The following is a 15,364-nucleotide window of genomic DNA, read 5'->3' as shown; positions in this document are numbered from 1 at the left end:
CAGGGGGAAGAACAATCATGCCCGAACCAGGACTCGAACCCGGAATGCCCATACCATGGGAAAGACGCGCTATTCCTAGACCAGGACACTGGCTAGTTAACAGTTAAAATCCATAATCGGTTTCCTTCTTATAGCTGATGATCAATTTAAAAAAATTATAAATCCTTTTTATTAATTTTTTTATTAAATTTTATTCCGTAAGTATACAGAAATGAACACAGATAGTTAAAACAGAGAGGTGGAAGAAAGAACAAAAATAGTCCTTTATTTATAAATTGCATATATAAGTATAATGCATATAAAATTTAAAAGTTGAAATCATTCAAATTATTTGATATCAAAAATTCCTGAATGTAATCAATAAATTCTCGCGTAGCGCTATTACTCTCGCGTAGCGCTGAAAAATCAAACAATCTCATCTTCGAACGGACGTATATTTGGCAATTTGGTTGTGTGGATGAAGGTAAGTAGCGCTCCATGATGAAGTGTATGCATCTACGAGAATATTCATTAATAAACTCAAACCATTCGAATTCTGGTTCATAATCAAATTCGGGTATTTGCAACAATCGAAAATCCAACTTTTTTTCTGTCATAAATTTTGTAACTACATCTTCTAGGGCTTTTGTTAATTGTTTTTCTGTTAAGAAATTTAAAAAAGCTTCTCCATTTGAGGAAAATAGATGTATTAAATCCTTTTTAAAAGTTGATAAATCGTAATTCATTTGATAAGATGAACGTTCAAGAAACCAATTCAAAGCAACATCCCTGAAAGCAAACGAATTTATAATGCGTAATTTTACTTCACGAGGGCAGATCCTCCAGAAAGAAATCCAGATCTGTTGGAGATGAGTGGTCACATAAACATCAGAAATTTCAGCCTTCGGATGAAGATAGAGGTGTTTATATTCCTCAAAATAGAAAATTTCCAAAATTTTTGCAAATAAAAAATCCAGCAGATCTAGCTGATCTAATAAATAACATATTTTGTCAGTATTCTCCAAGAGAAGCAACGACAAAGGCCACTGAAGAAAATAGGATAAAACATTTCTAGGAAATTCTCGAAATAGATTCGTCTTTCTTTCGGCGCCCATTGAAGAAAAGTGGTAGAAAAGAGATACTAAATAATTTTTCGAGTCGATAAAAAGATTTTTAATTTCATCTTCATGACTGAAAAACACACCCGAACTAGAACAATTCGATTCGTATTCGAAGAATGGAATACAGCCAGAAGCACTAGCCCGACATAAAGCATTTTTGTACCAGATATTGTTAGGATATTGTGAAAAATGTGGCACTTCATGCAGTTGCACTCTCTTTTCTATCGATAAACAGTAACCAATCCAAAAAAATACTTCGCTGGGTTCAGATATGAATCCAGAATAAGAGTCTGATGGAAAATAAAGCACATTATCAGAAGATTCCATTTTGAAGTACTGAAACACGATCCTATTCAAGAAATATTGCAAAACAGAGGGCCATAGTCTTAAAACTTCTACTTCCAGGAAGTTTATACAGGCTAGTCTAAATGCAATAACCTTATGAAGCGATTGACTTCCGAGGAACTTCCTGGCAGTTTTGCGCTGATTTATTATTCCGACAGGGTATAATGTAAGACAAGAAGAGAGCATGCCTTTTTTCAACCATTTTTCATTTGCTCCGATCTTTTTAAACCAAATGCTGAGGAAACTAAAGTAATGCCTGCCAGCAGGCTTTACAAGTGGCAACACGAGAGATTGTATTAATTCTGGTAGAGGTTCAATAAATTCTTTTACATCTTGTTCTACTTTCTTTTCTAGCTGCTGCCAATGATCTTCTTCATGCCAATTTTCATAAATATCCTGATGGGTCCACAATCTGTATACAATAGATGTGGCACACATATTGAATAATGATGGAATATTGGTCGAAATCATCCTCGTCAATATCTGCAAATATAAAGCGAATATCAAGGTAAGCAATCGAATTATACTACATTTCAAAATAACTCCATTTATTTTAGATTTTAATGTTCTTTAAAACGTGATGATGCATTTAGTATAATGTCATCAAAATAATGTTTGTTTCTCAGATAGGGCATCTGCTTAGTTTACAAAGGCAATACAAAGGCTTTTTTTTTTTTTTTTTTTTGGAATTACTCTGAAATTGACTAAGACAATGCCTTATCTTTTTTCACATTATATCTGGACGAATTTGTATCGTTATATACACTGCTGGCAATTAAAATTGCAGCACCAGGAAGGAATGATCTACGAACGTCAAAATCACAGGACAGGAAAAAGTTTGGGACATGCAAATGATTAGTGTTTCAACGCATTTCGACAACGCAGGAGAGGGAAACAACATCTGAAGCTGTGCATAAAAGAAAAACTGTGTAGTGGATTATTCATCCTGAAAGCGCTTTGTAAGGCTGAAGTTTGCTCAAAATATTGTGTTATGCCTCGAATAAGAAGAAGACATGCTTACCAACAAGTATCGAAATTCGATAGAGGCAAGATCGTTGCCTATCGACAGCGCGGATTATCGTTCCGAGATATCGCCCATCACACTTGCCGAAATCAACTCAATGTGATGCAAACATGGAATCCATGGGTTGCTGAGGGTCGTATTGAACGTCATGCAGGATCTCAATGCCTTCCAATCATTAACGCCCAAGAGGACAGACATATTGTAAGATCAGGCCTACAAAACCGTACAACCACATCACGGACTATTGTCAGGATATGGACATGTTTGCAGCACGCCCAGTATCCGCTCGTACGGTGCAACGATGTTTGCAGCAGCATGGATTGTCAGCACAGCGACAATTACTTCGACTTCCCTTGACAAAGCAGCATATAAGAAGACAGCGATTCCGGTGGGCCGAAAGACAAAGCTGGATACAGGAGCGGCGCAATGTCGTCTTTTCAGACGAGTCCCGATTCTATGTGCAGTATTCTGATCGTCGTATACGTGTCTGAAGGCTCAGAGGAGATCGCACGTCGCCTGCTTGCATTCGATGTCGGCATAGCAGTCTTGCACCCAGTATGATGTTTTGGGCAGCCACCTGGCACACGACATGCACAATCACACCGGCACACAACATCAATTGTAATTTAAACGTAGATCGGTACATTTTTAATATCTTATGGCTAGTGGTTGTGCCCTATCTTTGAGGCCATTTTCCAACAAGATAATGCAAGACCACATATTGAACGTCAGGTTCTGAACTTCCTCGATACACAGAGTATTCGATTGTTATCTTGTCCTGCATGGTCTCCATATTTGTCACCTATTGAAAGCATCTGGTCATGGGTTACTGAGAGACTGGCCTGTCACCTCTCTCAAGCTAATACGGTTTATGAAGTGTGGCATAGACTTGAAGCAGCATGGATGATGTAAAAAAACCTCTTCGCGTGGGATTTCTTTAGTGTGAGCGATAGAGACAGTGATCACTTCAAAATTTAGTCCTAAATTTTTATTCACATTTTTGATATGGGACACAGCGCAAAAGTAAAACATAAAATACGAAACACACCAACACTGACTTTAACAGATCAACACTCTCGTTTTCGATTCAAGTCATCATCTCCTCACCCCCTTCCCCCACTCTCCGTTAGGAAAGCGGGGTTGCCAAAATTGGCTTGCTTTATAGATGGACTGTCCGTTTCTGTCGTCCAAGCACAGATCCATTCAATGCCTAACCGGTAAATGCCATTTTAGCTGCCAGGGATGACAAGTTTCTTTTAATTTCGCACCCTTATCAACCCCCAAACTGCTTACAAATTTGATCATTTTGTATTCATGCCATAGTGTTTACGTACAATAAATATCTTTTTTGTATTTGCTTTCCTTCATGATATTGCAATTTTAATAGCCAGCAGCGTAATAAAAACCTATCACAACACCTTTTTTTGAAATTCAAAATTTTAAGAAGATAAAAAGTGTCACTATGATGGCATATCTACTACAAAAAAAAAAAAAAAAAAAAAACGTTTTAGACATTTTGAAAAGTATTTATGGGACATATAAATTATATATTTAATTACATAAATTAATATTATATATTTAAATTTATTAATATTTATTATTTATTTATTAATAATATTATTAAAAATATTTATTTAAAATGGGCCTAATTTTTTTTTCTTTGGTCAAAAGCGTAGATATCCAGTTTTATTTAATACATAAATATATATTAAAAAATTTCAGTTACAAAAATGTAAAATTTAGAATTTTAATTAACACTTTTAAAAAATTTATATCAGTTAGTCAAACTTAAATATTCCGCAATAGTAGCAAAATTATCAATTTTTCAATAAAATAATAATCCCTTGATGACTTTTAATTTAATTCAAGTCTACTTTTTTATTAATAAATTTCTTGAAAATAAAAATTGTTTTAAAATTAAAATGTATTTAAAGCACGTATCTCTCTCACTCTTTTTTAATTTTATGAAATTAACCCTTCTTTGCATGATGATGGAAATTTCCATCATGAACATTTAGTGAACAAAAAATTGTACTCAAAACAGGTGTACTATAAATTGGTTGTTGCTGGCAACTTTTTTCCCGACTATTCTTAATAAGGAACGTAGCTGTCAAAAAAAAAAAAAAAGTTACTATTAATACAGCGTGTTTGAACTTGTCATTCCGCTGTTTGTTGTAGTTGGAAGAAACGTGCGATTTCTTGAATATCTTTTTATAACTAATTTGAGATTTTTTTTTCTAATAAAAACGATAATGAGTCAGGAAATTTTGAAGAGAGGAACATTGAAGATTTTGTACTGAGCTTAACATGTAAATTTTTATGATGACGGATATTCCCATCATACTGTTTTTTTTAATTATTTTATATTATATACTTTTATTAGGATTTTTAAAAAAGATTTTTTTCCTTTAATCTAGAGCATAAATTATATCCCCCTGATTTATTTTTTAAAAAAAAATCACGCAAAGAAGGATTAAGTCCATTTTTGAAGTAAGAGAAAATTAAATAAATTTTTAAATTAAAGATAAGTTTATTTAGAAGGGACTATGAATATAAAACACACATAAGGAAATATCATAATCACGTATGTTGAAAATTGGAAAAGGAAATAAAGGGAGAATATTTTCAAATACAAAAATGTAACGTTTAAAATGTTAACTAACAATAATTTTATATATATATATATATATCATGAAATTTCCTGGTATGAAAAACATATACCTTATTAAATTAAGTGGTACTTGTTTAGTTTTAAAGTCCTCAGGTTTACTTGGTGATTTTCCGATTACGCCAAGATCGCCACGTTCCTTTATACATAATGTGAGCAATGTTGGCAATATATCTCCGTTAAAACCTGTTGATCATAAAAATAAATATGTATCAATAAATCTAAGACTCATTTATCACGTTATATCAACTTCTTCTTTAAAAAAAACAAAAAAAAAAACAAGGATTAGAAGACAATCGCTAATCAATAGAAAAAACAGATCATCCGAATAAAAATTACTCTATATAAATTCAGAAGCGCTTGCAACGTAAAATTTCATAGAAGATTAGCAGTAAATGAATTAATAAAATAAATTCAGTTCATTATTTAGTTCAGCAATTCCCAAACTTTTTAAATTTTCAGTGCTCTTAGAAAATCTAGATTTTTTTTTCTTTCTAATGTGTTCTACTAAAACTACAAAACATTTTCTTCACAATAATGAGTAGTTTCTTTTTTTTTATTTATTTATTTTGTAGCTTAGTTAAGAATAAATAAAACACATTTTAATTCATATAATACTTTATTAATCATTTTTAATGAGTATAATAACTAGTGATGATGAGCTTGTTATTCATAACACATTTTCTCACATCGTAGTAATAAACAGAATCTAGCTTCCATTATAGGTAAAAGTTTACAATAGGGTGCGCCTTGATTTTTAGGCGATTTTTTTGACGCCAAGATCGGCGCCAAGGGGATATTCGATCGGTAACCCAACAGTAACGTCAATGGAAACAAATTATGGAAACCAGAGGTAGTGCTTCATCGCTGAAATTTGTCGCCAATCGAAGGGGCACCCAAATCTATACTAGAACTTCATTATAACAGTAACTTTCAAAAATCTGGTTTTGAAAAAATAAAAAGTAGCAACTGAGGTTCAAGCTTTCTCTTGAACTTGAACAAAGTAGGAGATTGGGATTTATAGCATCAATGGTTGTTGATGCTATAAACCCAATCTCCTACTTCATCCCTGTTTCCAGATGAAGAGAGCAAAAAATTTATATCACTAAACACAAGAGCGCTCACACACACACAAAAACAAATTGAAGTTTCAATCAGTTAACAGTTACAAAGCAGTTCCGCTGATGCGCTTTCGTCCATATTCGAAGATTCAATTTTAAAAAAAATCTTTTTTTTTTTTTTTTTTTTTTTTTTTTTTTTTTTTAGACGGAAGATCTCCCGCAACACGGAATTGTGATAAAGGAAAGACTCAAAAAGGCTCAACAGTAAGCTCTCATTTTAAGCACTAAAGAGTGTAGATTTATTTTTTACTGACAGTTAAAATTTATTTCCTTCCCGGCCGACCAATATTGTTTAACTGAAGTATCATAACTCAGTCATTATTATCTTCTTTTGTAACAGTAAAAGCAGACGGAACAGTGCTATTTAATGAATCTTGAATCCATGCAAAATTTCCAATTATAAAAAAAAAGACTATTATTGAAAGGAAGCAAATAAAATAAAAAGTCAACAATTTTATTAAATTGACATATGAATCAAAAGAAAGCGAGCACGTTTTTCTGAACAGAAAAAAAAAATTATAAACTAGAAATAAAATCTTACTGCAAAATAGAGAACCATAACACTGAAGTCTACTTAAAGAATCTTGTACTTGTCAGTTGTAACGACCACCAAAAAGCGCCAAGAAAAAATTTTGCCAATTTGGCGATTTCAATCGTTTAACTATATAGCATGTGATTCGCATGTTTAAAAATGTTCATAATAAATAAAAATGCACTTGAGTATATTTTTATAATTTGGCGAAATTTTTTCTTCTTGCTTTTTGGTCACCATTACAACCAAATTGTCCAAAAAATAGAAAATACAATTTCCCAAACATAAAACTTCATCAAAAACAATTTAGATTGTTTCATAAATCAGTATAATGATTTAATTTTTACTTTTACATTATTTAAATACAAAAGCAATGCAATAATATATTTCAGATAAGTTTCATAAATAAGTATATGATTTAATTCTTACTTTTATATTATTTAAATACAAAAGCAATGCAATATATTTCAGATTCTTATTTAAAATGTACTGTAACATTTCTGTTAATTTTCACACTTTCAACATCTTTTATTGAGCTGATTTTTTTTTCTTCTTTTGAACATATATAAGAAATTAGAGTGAACACAAAATCAAGTTGAATCTATTAATCACCATATGGCAACTGCTCACACATTCATATTGTTTACTGGCTTCTGTCTGCAGAATTCTTTTTTGGAGTTTTATAATATGAAAAAAATGAGTTTAAGTTGAGCAGTTTTGATTATAATTTGAAAACGAGAAGTCAAGTGAAACAAAATTTTTAAAGAATCATTCATAAGAAGATCCAGTTTGAATGAGCAAAGTAGAAGTGTGAAATGTTTATGTGTATGGAGCAAAATTTCTGAACCACAAGATTATTGTCAATTTTCACCACCAACTAATTTTGCCAATTTGAAATTAGCTTGCCAATTAGACAGCATTATCATTATTGCTGAAGTATAATTTAAAATAATATAGTACCTTTTTTGTGATAAAATATCATTAATCAAAGTTCCTTGACATAGCTAAATTAACCATTAATACTCTTGTCACCTTCCACAACTATTTCAATGTTATTTACATTATGTCTATCAATTTTTATGAATTATATCTTATCAAGAAAAAGGGGAAAAGGTAATCAGTTTTTGAATTTTAGAATTATATATTTTTGTTTTCTCACATTTACACACTATCAGAAATTTAACTATTAATCAGAAAATTTTAGTTTTAAAAATTGATGATTTAGTTTTTAGTAATTGATGAAAAATTCATATTAGCATTTTGTACAGTTTGAAATAATTTAAATCTACTTTTAGTGATGAATGTATTTATAAGTTATTAGAACTAGCAGAATTGTTTAACTATATGGCAAGCCAGCAAATTGGAATCACGTTATTGTCCCAAAAGAATCACAGCATGATTATGAGGGACTGGAAAGCAGTTTGAGCAGGAGGTGCAATCCCGTAACTTCTTATAAGGTTAACACCAGTTTCATTATAAATTATATGCATGTGAAAAACTGAACTGAACACTACTAAGAAAATTTTCCATGGCATTTAAAAATTCAAATAAATTAATGAAAGATTAAAATAATTGCTTGTTAGTGAATCTGAGCCATACTATACATAAAAGTGCTTCATTTTTAAGGCATTTTTTTTTAATTTGGAATTTACCGAGCATAGAAAAAATGTTACAATTAGCATGCAATATAATAAATTTTAAATCTGGTAGAGATGAAGAAAAAAATTTAAAATATCTATTGTAATACATCCATAATTTGACAATAAAAGAATGGCATTGCTTTTTAAAGAAGAGAAAAAGGTAACTTGATAAAAATAAGTGATTAAAGAGATAAATTTATATACAAATACAGATATTAAATAAATACTTATTTATAAAATATTATAAGATTTGCGTTCAATATCGATCATATGTGTCTCTTGAGCATTTTAAATAATCAAATTCTAAAAATTAAAATTTTAGAAATGAAAACTGGACACAAAACACATATTCTAAAAAATTCAATATTAAATATTTTCTTTCCAAAAATGCATGTAAAAAAATCAAACAACTGGAATCAGAAAAATTGTAGTTAGTGCAAATTTAATTTAAAAAAAAAAAAAAAAAAAAAAAAATCTTACCCTTGAATAATGGAAATTTTTTATTTTATGAATCTTTGAAAGCTGAACTCATTTTATAAATAAACCTTTTTGCACCTAACATTGAGTTTCGGACAAGAAATAAACATTTTACTTTTGGCCATTGAGAATTCAGAAAAACTACTTGTCAAAAATCGAAGTTTTTGTTAGCGAGTCAATTCGCAGAATATTTTTCCGATCCGATCCATTGATCGTGTTTGTGGTTCTGACATGAACTTAGAACGATAGTTGTATTGATTTTGGTTCTCTCCTCGCAATATTTTTCATAATCAATGAAATATTCGGGATCCATTTCCTAAACAGGTTGCACCATAGAGCTGAGATACTGATATGTCAGTCCTATGAGCTACGTTACTATCATTGTTTGTTGAAAATGTCCAAACGACACACACTCTAGAGATCGCGTCTTTGTATGTCAACCTTTTTGAGCCCAATCATGGACTTTCTTTCTCCGTCTGTGTGGTTTGTTGCTTGCTGAATTGTGATTGGTTAGAGAATTACGTGTTTATTTACATTATGGATGGAAAATAAAGAGGGAAATTTGTATTGTTAAATTACTGTTTACCTATATAAGTTTGAGATGAGACATGAAAATGTTTTTCCCCGCAAACTTTCAAATTTTTAATGCCGTAAAAGGCATTTTTTTAAAATTATTAGCATATTGTCTATAACAATTTTAGAAATTCTTTAATGAATATAAACAACAGTAAGTTCAGAATAAGTTATGAATGCTACTGTATTCCTACCTTTCAAAAATATTTTAAGAAAACAATTAAAATTATTTATTAAGTAATAATTAATACTGTATAGTAATTAAAAAAATTTCCATTAAATTTGTGCCTGTTTTTTTTTAAAAAAGTTATTTAATTTATGGATTCGTTTTACGAACAACTCACTCTAATTAATTATCTTAACTTCCTTTCGACAATACTCATGGTTTTATGTATTTTTTATTTTATTTCAATTAATATTCATCGAATTTTAGTTTGAGTTAATAATAGCTTAAATTACAGTTGATAAATAATTTTGATTAATGTTACAAAAAGAAATATTAAATTTTTGTTTTTAATAATTTTTATAGGATTTTTAATTTTAAAATTATTAAAACAAAAAAGAAATTCAGTGAACAAAAAGAAAAAAATAATTGCTGTAAATTTTAAATATTCAAAATTCTCTTGAAATTAAATATTGGGCAGTAGAATATAGAAATAGTAATTTCTGCTTCATACCAATCAATAAAAGAATTAACTAAAATTTACATTAAAATTAGCTAAAAAAAATCCTGCACTGTTTAACAGATTTATTACTTTCCAATTTCGCTTCATAATGAAATTAGTGTGTGCACTATAGGACATAATTATTATTAAACTGAATTTTTTTTAAAAAAGGGATCTTTTTTTTCCTCAGTATTTTGAAAAAAATTTTAATAATTATTTTCTGAATATTATATTTATTTTTAGTATTTTTATATAATAATATTTTATTATTATGAAAGTTACTAAAAATGTCAGTTGTATTAAAAATAATATTTTTATAAGTTATTTTGCTAAATAATAATTTGAACAGTTATCAAAAAAGAAATTACATACTATCCATAAAAGGAAATTGCTACATGTATATATATTTAAAAATAACATCACAATAATTATGATTTGTATAGAATACTGCTTGTAGTATTAAATCAGAATAAAAATAAATTTTACGCTTCCTTTTTGTTTCTTTTATTATTTCCTATATGTAGATTTAAAAAATTAATGCATAATTTTTTTTATCATTTATCTCAAATGAAGGGTTTGTACTATAATAATTCATAGTATTCTATATAGATATCCTCTTTTTTCTTCTAGTATAGTCATTGGACATTTCTATAGAATTCTTTCTTTTGGTGACTAATTTTTAAAATACTATAGAATTCATTTCAAGTCATTTCTTGTTTATAGTTAAATTGGTTGGTGATCTATGTTGTCTTGAAACAAACATTCTATATTGATATCAATTTTTTATATTTATTTTCATTTTATAAACAATCAATATGTGTATGTACAAAAAGATTTTTATTATAAATTGCACTAATGAACTAACTTGGCCTTTTCAAATATCCAGATAATGCACTGGGCAAATTTTAAACAAATAATATTTTCAAGAGAATTTCTTGTAGAAATCCCATTCTATATTGGTATAATTTTAAACAGAATCATTGGTCCTCTTAATTGAAATAAAGCTCTTCCTTGAGGTTACAGCTTATGTATTAAAATAATTTTTAATAAAATTAAAAATATATAATAACTTTTCCTTATATAAGAGATATTATAATTTCAATAAATCGCATCAAAGCCATTTTTCAAAAGAATCAGTGGTATTCTTTAAATCAGATATTATAGTATTTTGACTTTGGTACTCAAGAAATAATCATATTATGACAAAGAAATCAGTAACTTCTTTCATAATATAAGATTCAGAATATTTGGAATTCTAAAATATGATGGGTTTTGTTAAAATGATGATTGTCAATGCTTTTGTAAAATTGTTGATACAAAAATATTTTATACAAATGGGATTTTTCCATCCTTTTTTTTCTGAGGGGAGTATATAAGAAGTTGTGTATGGCAGTCTATAGTAAATTTTAGACTTATTTATATTATTGTCATGCAAAAAGATCAAAAAGTTATGTAGAAATCAAAAAGTTATGTAGATATAAGATATATAATTGTTTTATAACTTTAAAAAACTTGAAATAAAAAATATGTATGTATTTAAATGTTGAAATTTTTTTTTTCTTCTTATAGGAAATACTTTCTTTACATAGTAATAAAATAATTTTGAAACATATATATTAATAATATAGCTTTATAGATTAAATCCCTTCTACGAAGTATCCCTTCTTCTTTAGTTTTAAAGGGGAGTTTATAAAACAATGAAAACAGTTTGAACTTCAGGACAACAGTGTAATCTATTGTTGGAAATTAGACAAAATTTCAAATCTTAGAGTCTAATAAATTTGCAGGTTTAGCCGAAAAATTGTGCACACTTGAAATTTCTTGAATTAGTTTCTAATAAATTAATTGCATTTCAGTCTTCTCTGGCAAATAAAATAGAATATATAGATAAAAATGTCAATAATTGAAATTTAAAAATAAAGATATTTAACAGATCTAAATACGATATGAAGAGCAATATTGCACTAAGATGCATGTAAATAATTTACAGACATATCCATTCAAGAAGATCTATCACAACTGTGATGCAAGCAAATAACTGCTTTCACAGATGAACAGATCATCTAGTCTGCCACGGCTCTGGTTGGATTTTCTTTTGTCTCTACAACAAATCTTCCTGTTTCTTATCCAGTATTCCCAAGTTGAACAGTATTAAACATAAATACATGTATCCATTTTTGCAGTAAACATGAGATATTTAGAAAATGTCTCATGTTTTCTCTGAAAAAACACAAATAAAATGATATAATAGAAAACATGAAAAGTAAATATGTGGCTTAAAATCTAAAGACAGTAGAAATTTTTTTAATATAATTATTATAAATCAAGTAATGATTATATATTATATTTTGTTGAATTCAAAAGAGTTTTGCATAGTAAATTTATTATAAAAGATTGAAGGAAAAAAAAGCAATGAATATTGCTCTTTATAAATATTATACAATATTATGTATAAATAGTTACAAGGAAAAAAGTGCATAAATGCTGCTGAAGTAAATACGAATAGAACATCAAAATTTAGCAATATAATATTTTTTTATTAAAATCATTAGAAAATAAGCTGATTACAATACATTATGTTTGATAAAACAAAAGCAAATAAGAAACAGTAAAAATCTTTAAAAAAAGGGGGGGGGGGCTAAAATAAAGAAAAAATGTTAAACACTGTTTTTTACATCTTGCAATATTATGCAAAAGTAAAATTAGAATTTATTAAAAAGTAAGATATAATTACTATTTAAATTAATGTAAAAGCAGAATATATTCATTAAAAGTTCGAGTCAGAACTATTTGAAAGATTCATAGATAGTAAATATAGTTGATTGATAAGACTGATTCTAAAATGTACTTATGTAAAATAAACAGCAATAAACTAAATGTTTCCTATTGTGCTTACTTTGAAATTTATTCATTTTAGATAATTTAGCTACATATTGTAATAAAAAATCATGCCATGTATATTATACAGCAAAATAATAATAAATAAATAATAATAATAATGTTAAAAATTGATAATAATTCTTAATCTTATTTATTACATACACGTGATAAATATATTAAATAGTCATATTTAACATAAATCTTTCTTCTTGAGAACTGACTGTTGCAAATTTTCATATACCTTACTTTGCTTTTATCCAATACACAGGATATTACTATATATACATTATAACTTTTACAATATGGTTATTCGCAATTTTCATTATATATGTGTTCGCTTCAATCATACTACTCTCTGGCATTTTCCTGTGCAGCAGAAGACATTAGCACGAACTCATTTTTAACATGTGGCGGATTGAATTGAGCAAGGATAGAACCTGCGACCTTCTGGTTCGCAGCTGAGTAACATGACCACAATACAAAAGCAATTGCTCGGGTAGAGTAGCTTTTAGCTGGCTTATAAGCTTTCACCACAAGCGCCAAGCGAGCGTGTGTGGGTGAGTGGTTGTGTGCTTCAAGTGGTCTGACGGCTTTGTGTTGCTGCGACAAGTGAATTTGAGGATTTTGGGTGCGGGTAGATGGCGCCACAACAACTGTACGAAGGTTGAAGGTTCATCGTCCGAGGTCACCAATGTGATGGATTGAATTGCGAGGGGGTAGAACCTGGGACCTTGTGGTTCGCAGCCAGTAACATGACCACAATACAAAAGCAATTGCTCGTGTAGCTTAGCTGTTAACTGGCTTATAAGCTTTCATTACAAACTAAATAGTTTTTTCAAAATGAAATTTTTCAAGTTTTGTATTTACATTTTTATTATAATATAGAGGCCTATATATGTCATAAACAATCTTTCTGATTGACTTACATTTATTATTTACTAAAATATAAGATGTACTGTCCTTTTAAGTAAGTCCCAAACAATTTTATGATAAAATAAAATATAACTACAGCATAAAACTGCATATTATATAAAAATATTTATTTACTATCAATTATTGTGTAAACTTTACATATAATACACAGCATTTGCATATTAACTGGCAAATATAGTCAAGTTTTAATTACGAAAGAACTTATTAGAAGGTAATCTTTGGTTAGCATGCAGTTGATACCTAATGTTGTTGTCTTGTCCAGTAGTGCAATAGGATTAAATCTGTCAAAAAGTGTCTAAAACGGCTTTGGCCACATCAATAACCTCAGTAGAGTAGAGAGTTGATGCGGTGAATCGAGATGGATCTTGAAGAGCTTTACCAAAATGGCTGGGCAATCAAAGATATGGCTATTCATGGAAGAGGGAGGTTGCCAGAGCCTCCGGGGAGGTTGGACTTCTACCTGTTGGTCCGAGGAAGGTATTTTATTTCCCTTCTACCACCCAAAGAAAAAACCAATGGAGGCATTTCCCAATCCGCCACCTGCGGACGCGCCCTCTAGGGGTTACAGGCTCCCCCGAGGGAGTTGATATCTAATTATAAACAAAATTTTCCTTGAAAAATTATTTTTTGAAATACCTATTTATTAAATAAAGAAGATGATAGATGGATTCATTTGATTGACATTGCTAAGCACTGAGAAAATATCCATTTAGAATTGAATAAGAAAATGTTCATGGCAATTATAGTTCGATAATGACACTTGGTCCAATAGTTTTTCAACATTATCTAAACAAGGGGAAATACATGTTCAGGTTATTGAGTTGATTTAAAAAATAAAATAAGTACAATGTAAAAAATACATAATAAAAAAACTAACTTGTAAATATATATATATATATATATATATATATATATATATATATATATATATATATATTGTATATCTTTTTGCCTATACTTCATAACAAAGAATTGCAATAATAGTAATCTTGTCTCTCATTGCTTCTTACATCGTTCTGAAGTTTACATTGAAGTTCTGAAGTTGAATATCTGTAGTTTACACATTTCGTTAGTGGGATTCCTGTTCATACATTATATCCTGGGATATATTGCTGTTCCATCAATTTTGTTCTTTTTTCAGTAATAATGACAGGTTTACGTACAAAAAAAAATCTAATAATTGCATAATGTATCTGTATTGGTATTTCATAGATCAAATTGTGAAAATGAAATTGAACACAGAAATATGCTAAAAAAGCGATTTTATGAGTTGAATTTGCAATTAATTTTAAAAATAAAAACTTCACTATTATTTATTAATTAAAGCATTAAACAATAACAGAATCATTCATATTTCTGCAGTTACCTTAAATTTGCTATATAATGTGCTGAACAATATTTCAGAG

At 29.0% G+C, this 15,364-nt stretch overlaps 1 protein-coding gene across 1 annotated transcript; it reads right to left on the bottom strand.

Moving 5' to 3' along the window:
- Positions 1–224: 224 nt before the first annotated feature.
- On the bottom strand, positions 225–9,323 carry LOC129972119 (uncharacterized). The gene is made up of 3 exons (XM_056086116.1): positions 8,911–9,323; positions 5,191–5,323; positions 225–1,928 (listed from the first exon to the last, which is right to left on the bottom strand). Exon 3 carries the CDS (start codon positions 1,914–1,916, stop codon positions 306–308), a length of 1,611 nt encoding a protein of 536 aa, XP_055942091.1. The 5' UTR covers positions 1,917–1,928; positions 5,191–5,323; positions 8,911–9,323; the 3' UTR covers positions 225–305.
- Between the last annotated feature and the right edge of the window lie 6,041 nt (positions 9,324–15,364).

The sequence above is a fragment of the Argiope bruennichi genome, chromosome 6 (genome assembly GCF_947563725.1).
Source record: "Argiope bruennichi chromosome 6, qqArgBrue1.1, whole genome shotgun sequence".
Classification (NCBI taxonomy): domain Eukaryota; kingdom Metazoa; phylum Arthropoda; class Arachnida; order Araneae; family Araneidae; genus Argiope; species Argiope bruennichi.
The sequence above is the reverse complement of the archived record's forward strand: the minus strand, read 5'-3'. Positions and strand labels throughout refer to the sequence as shown.

Bases quoted from the DNA above. Each gene is read 5' to 3' on its own strand.
- LOC129972119 (XM_056086116.1), bottom strand. From the start codon at position 1,916: ATGATTTCGACCAATATTCCATCATTATTCAATATGTGTGCCACATCT.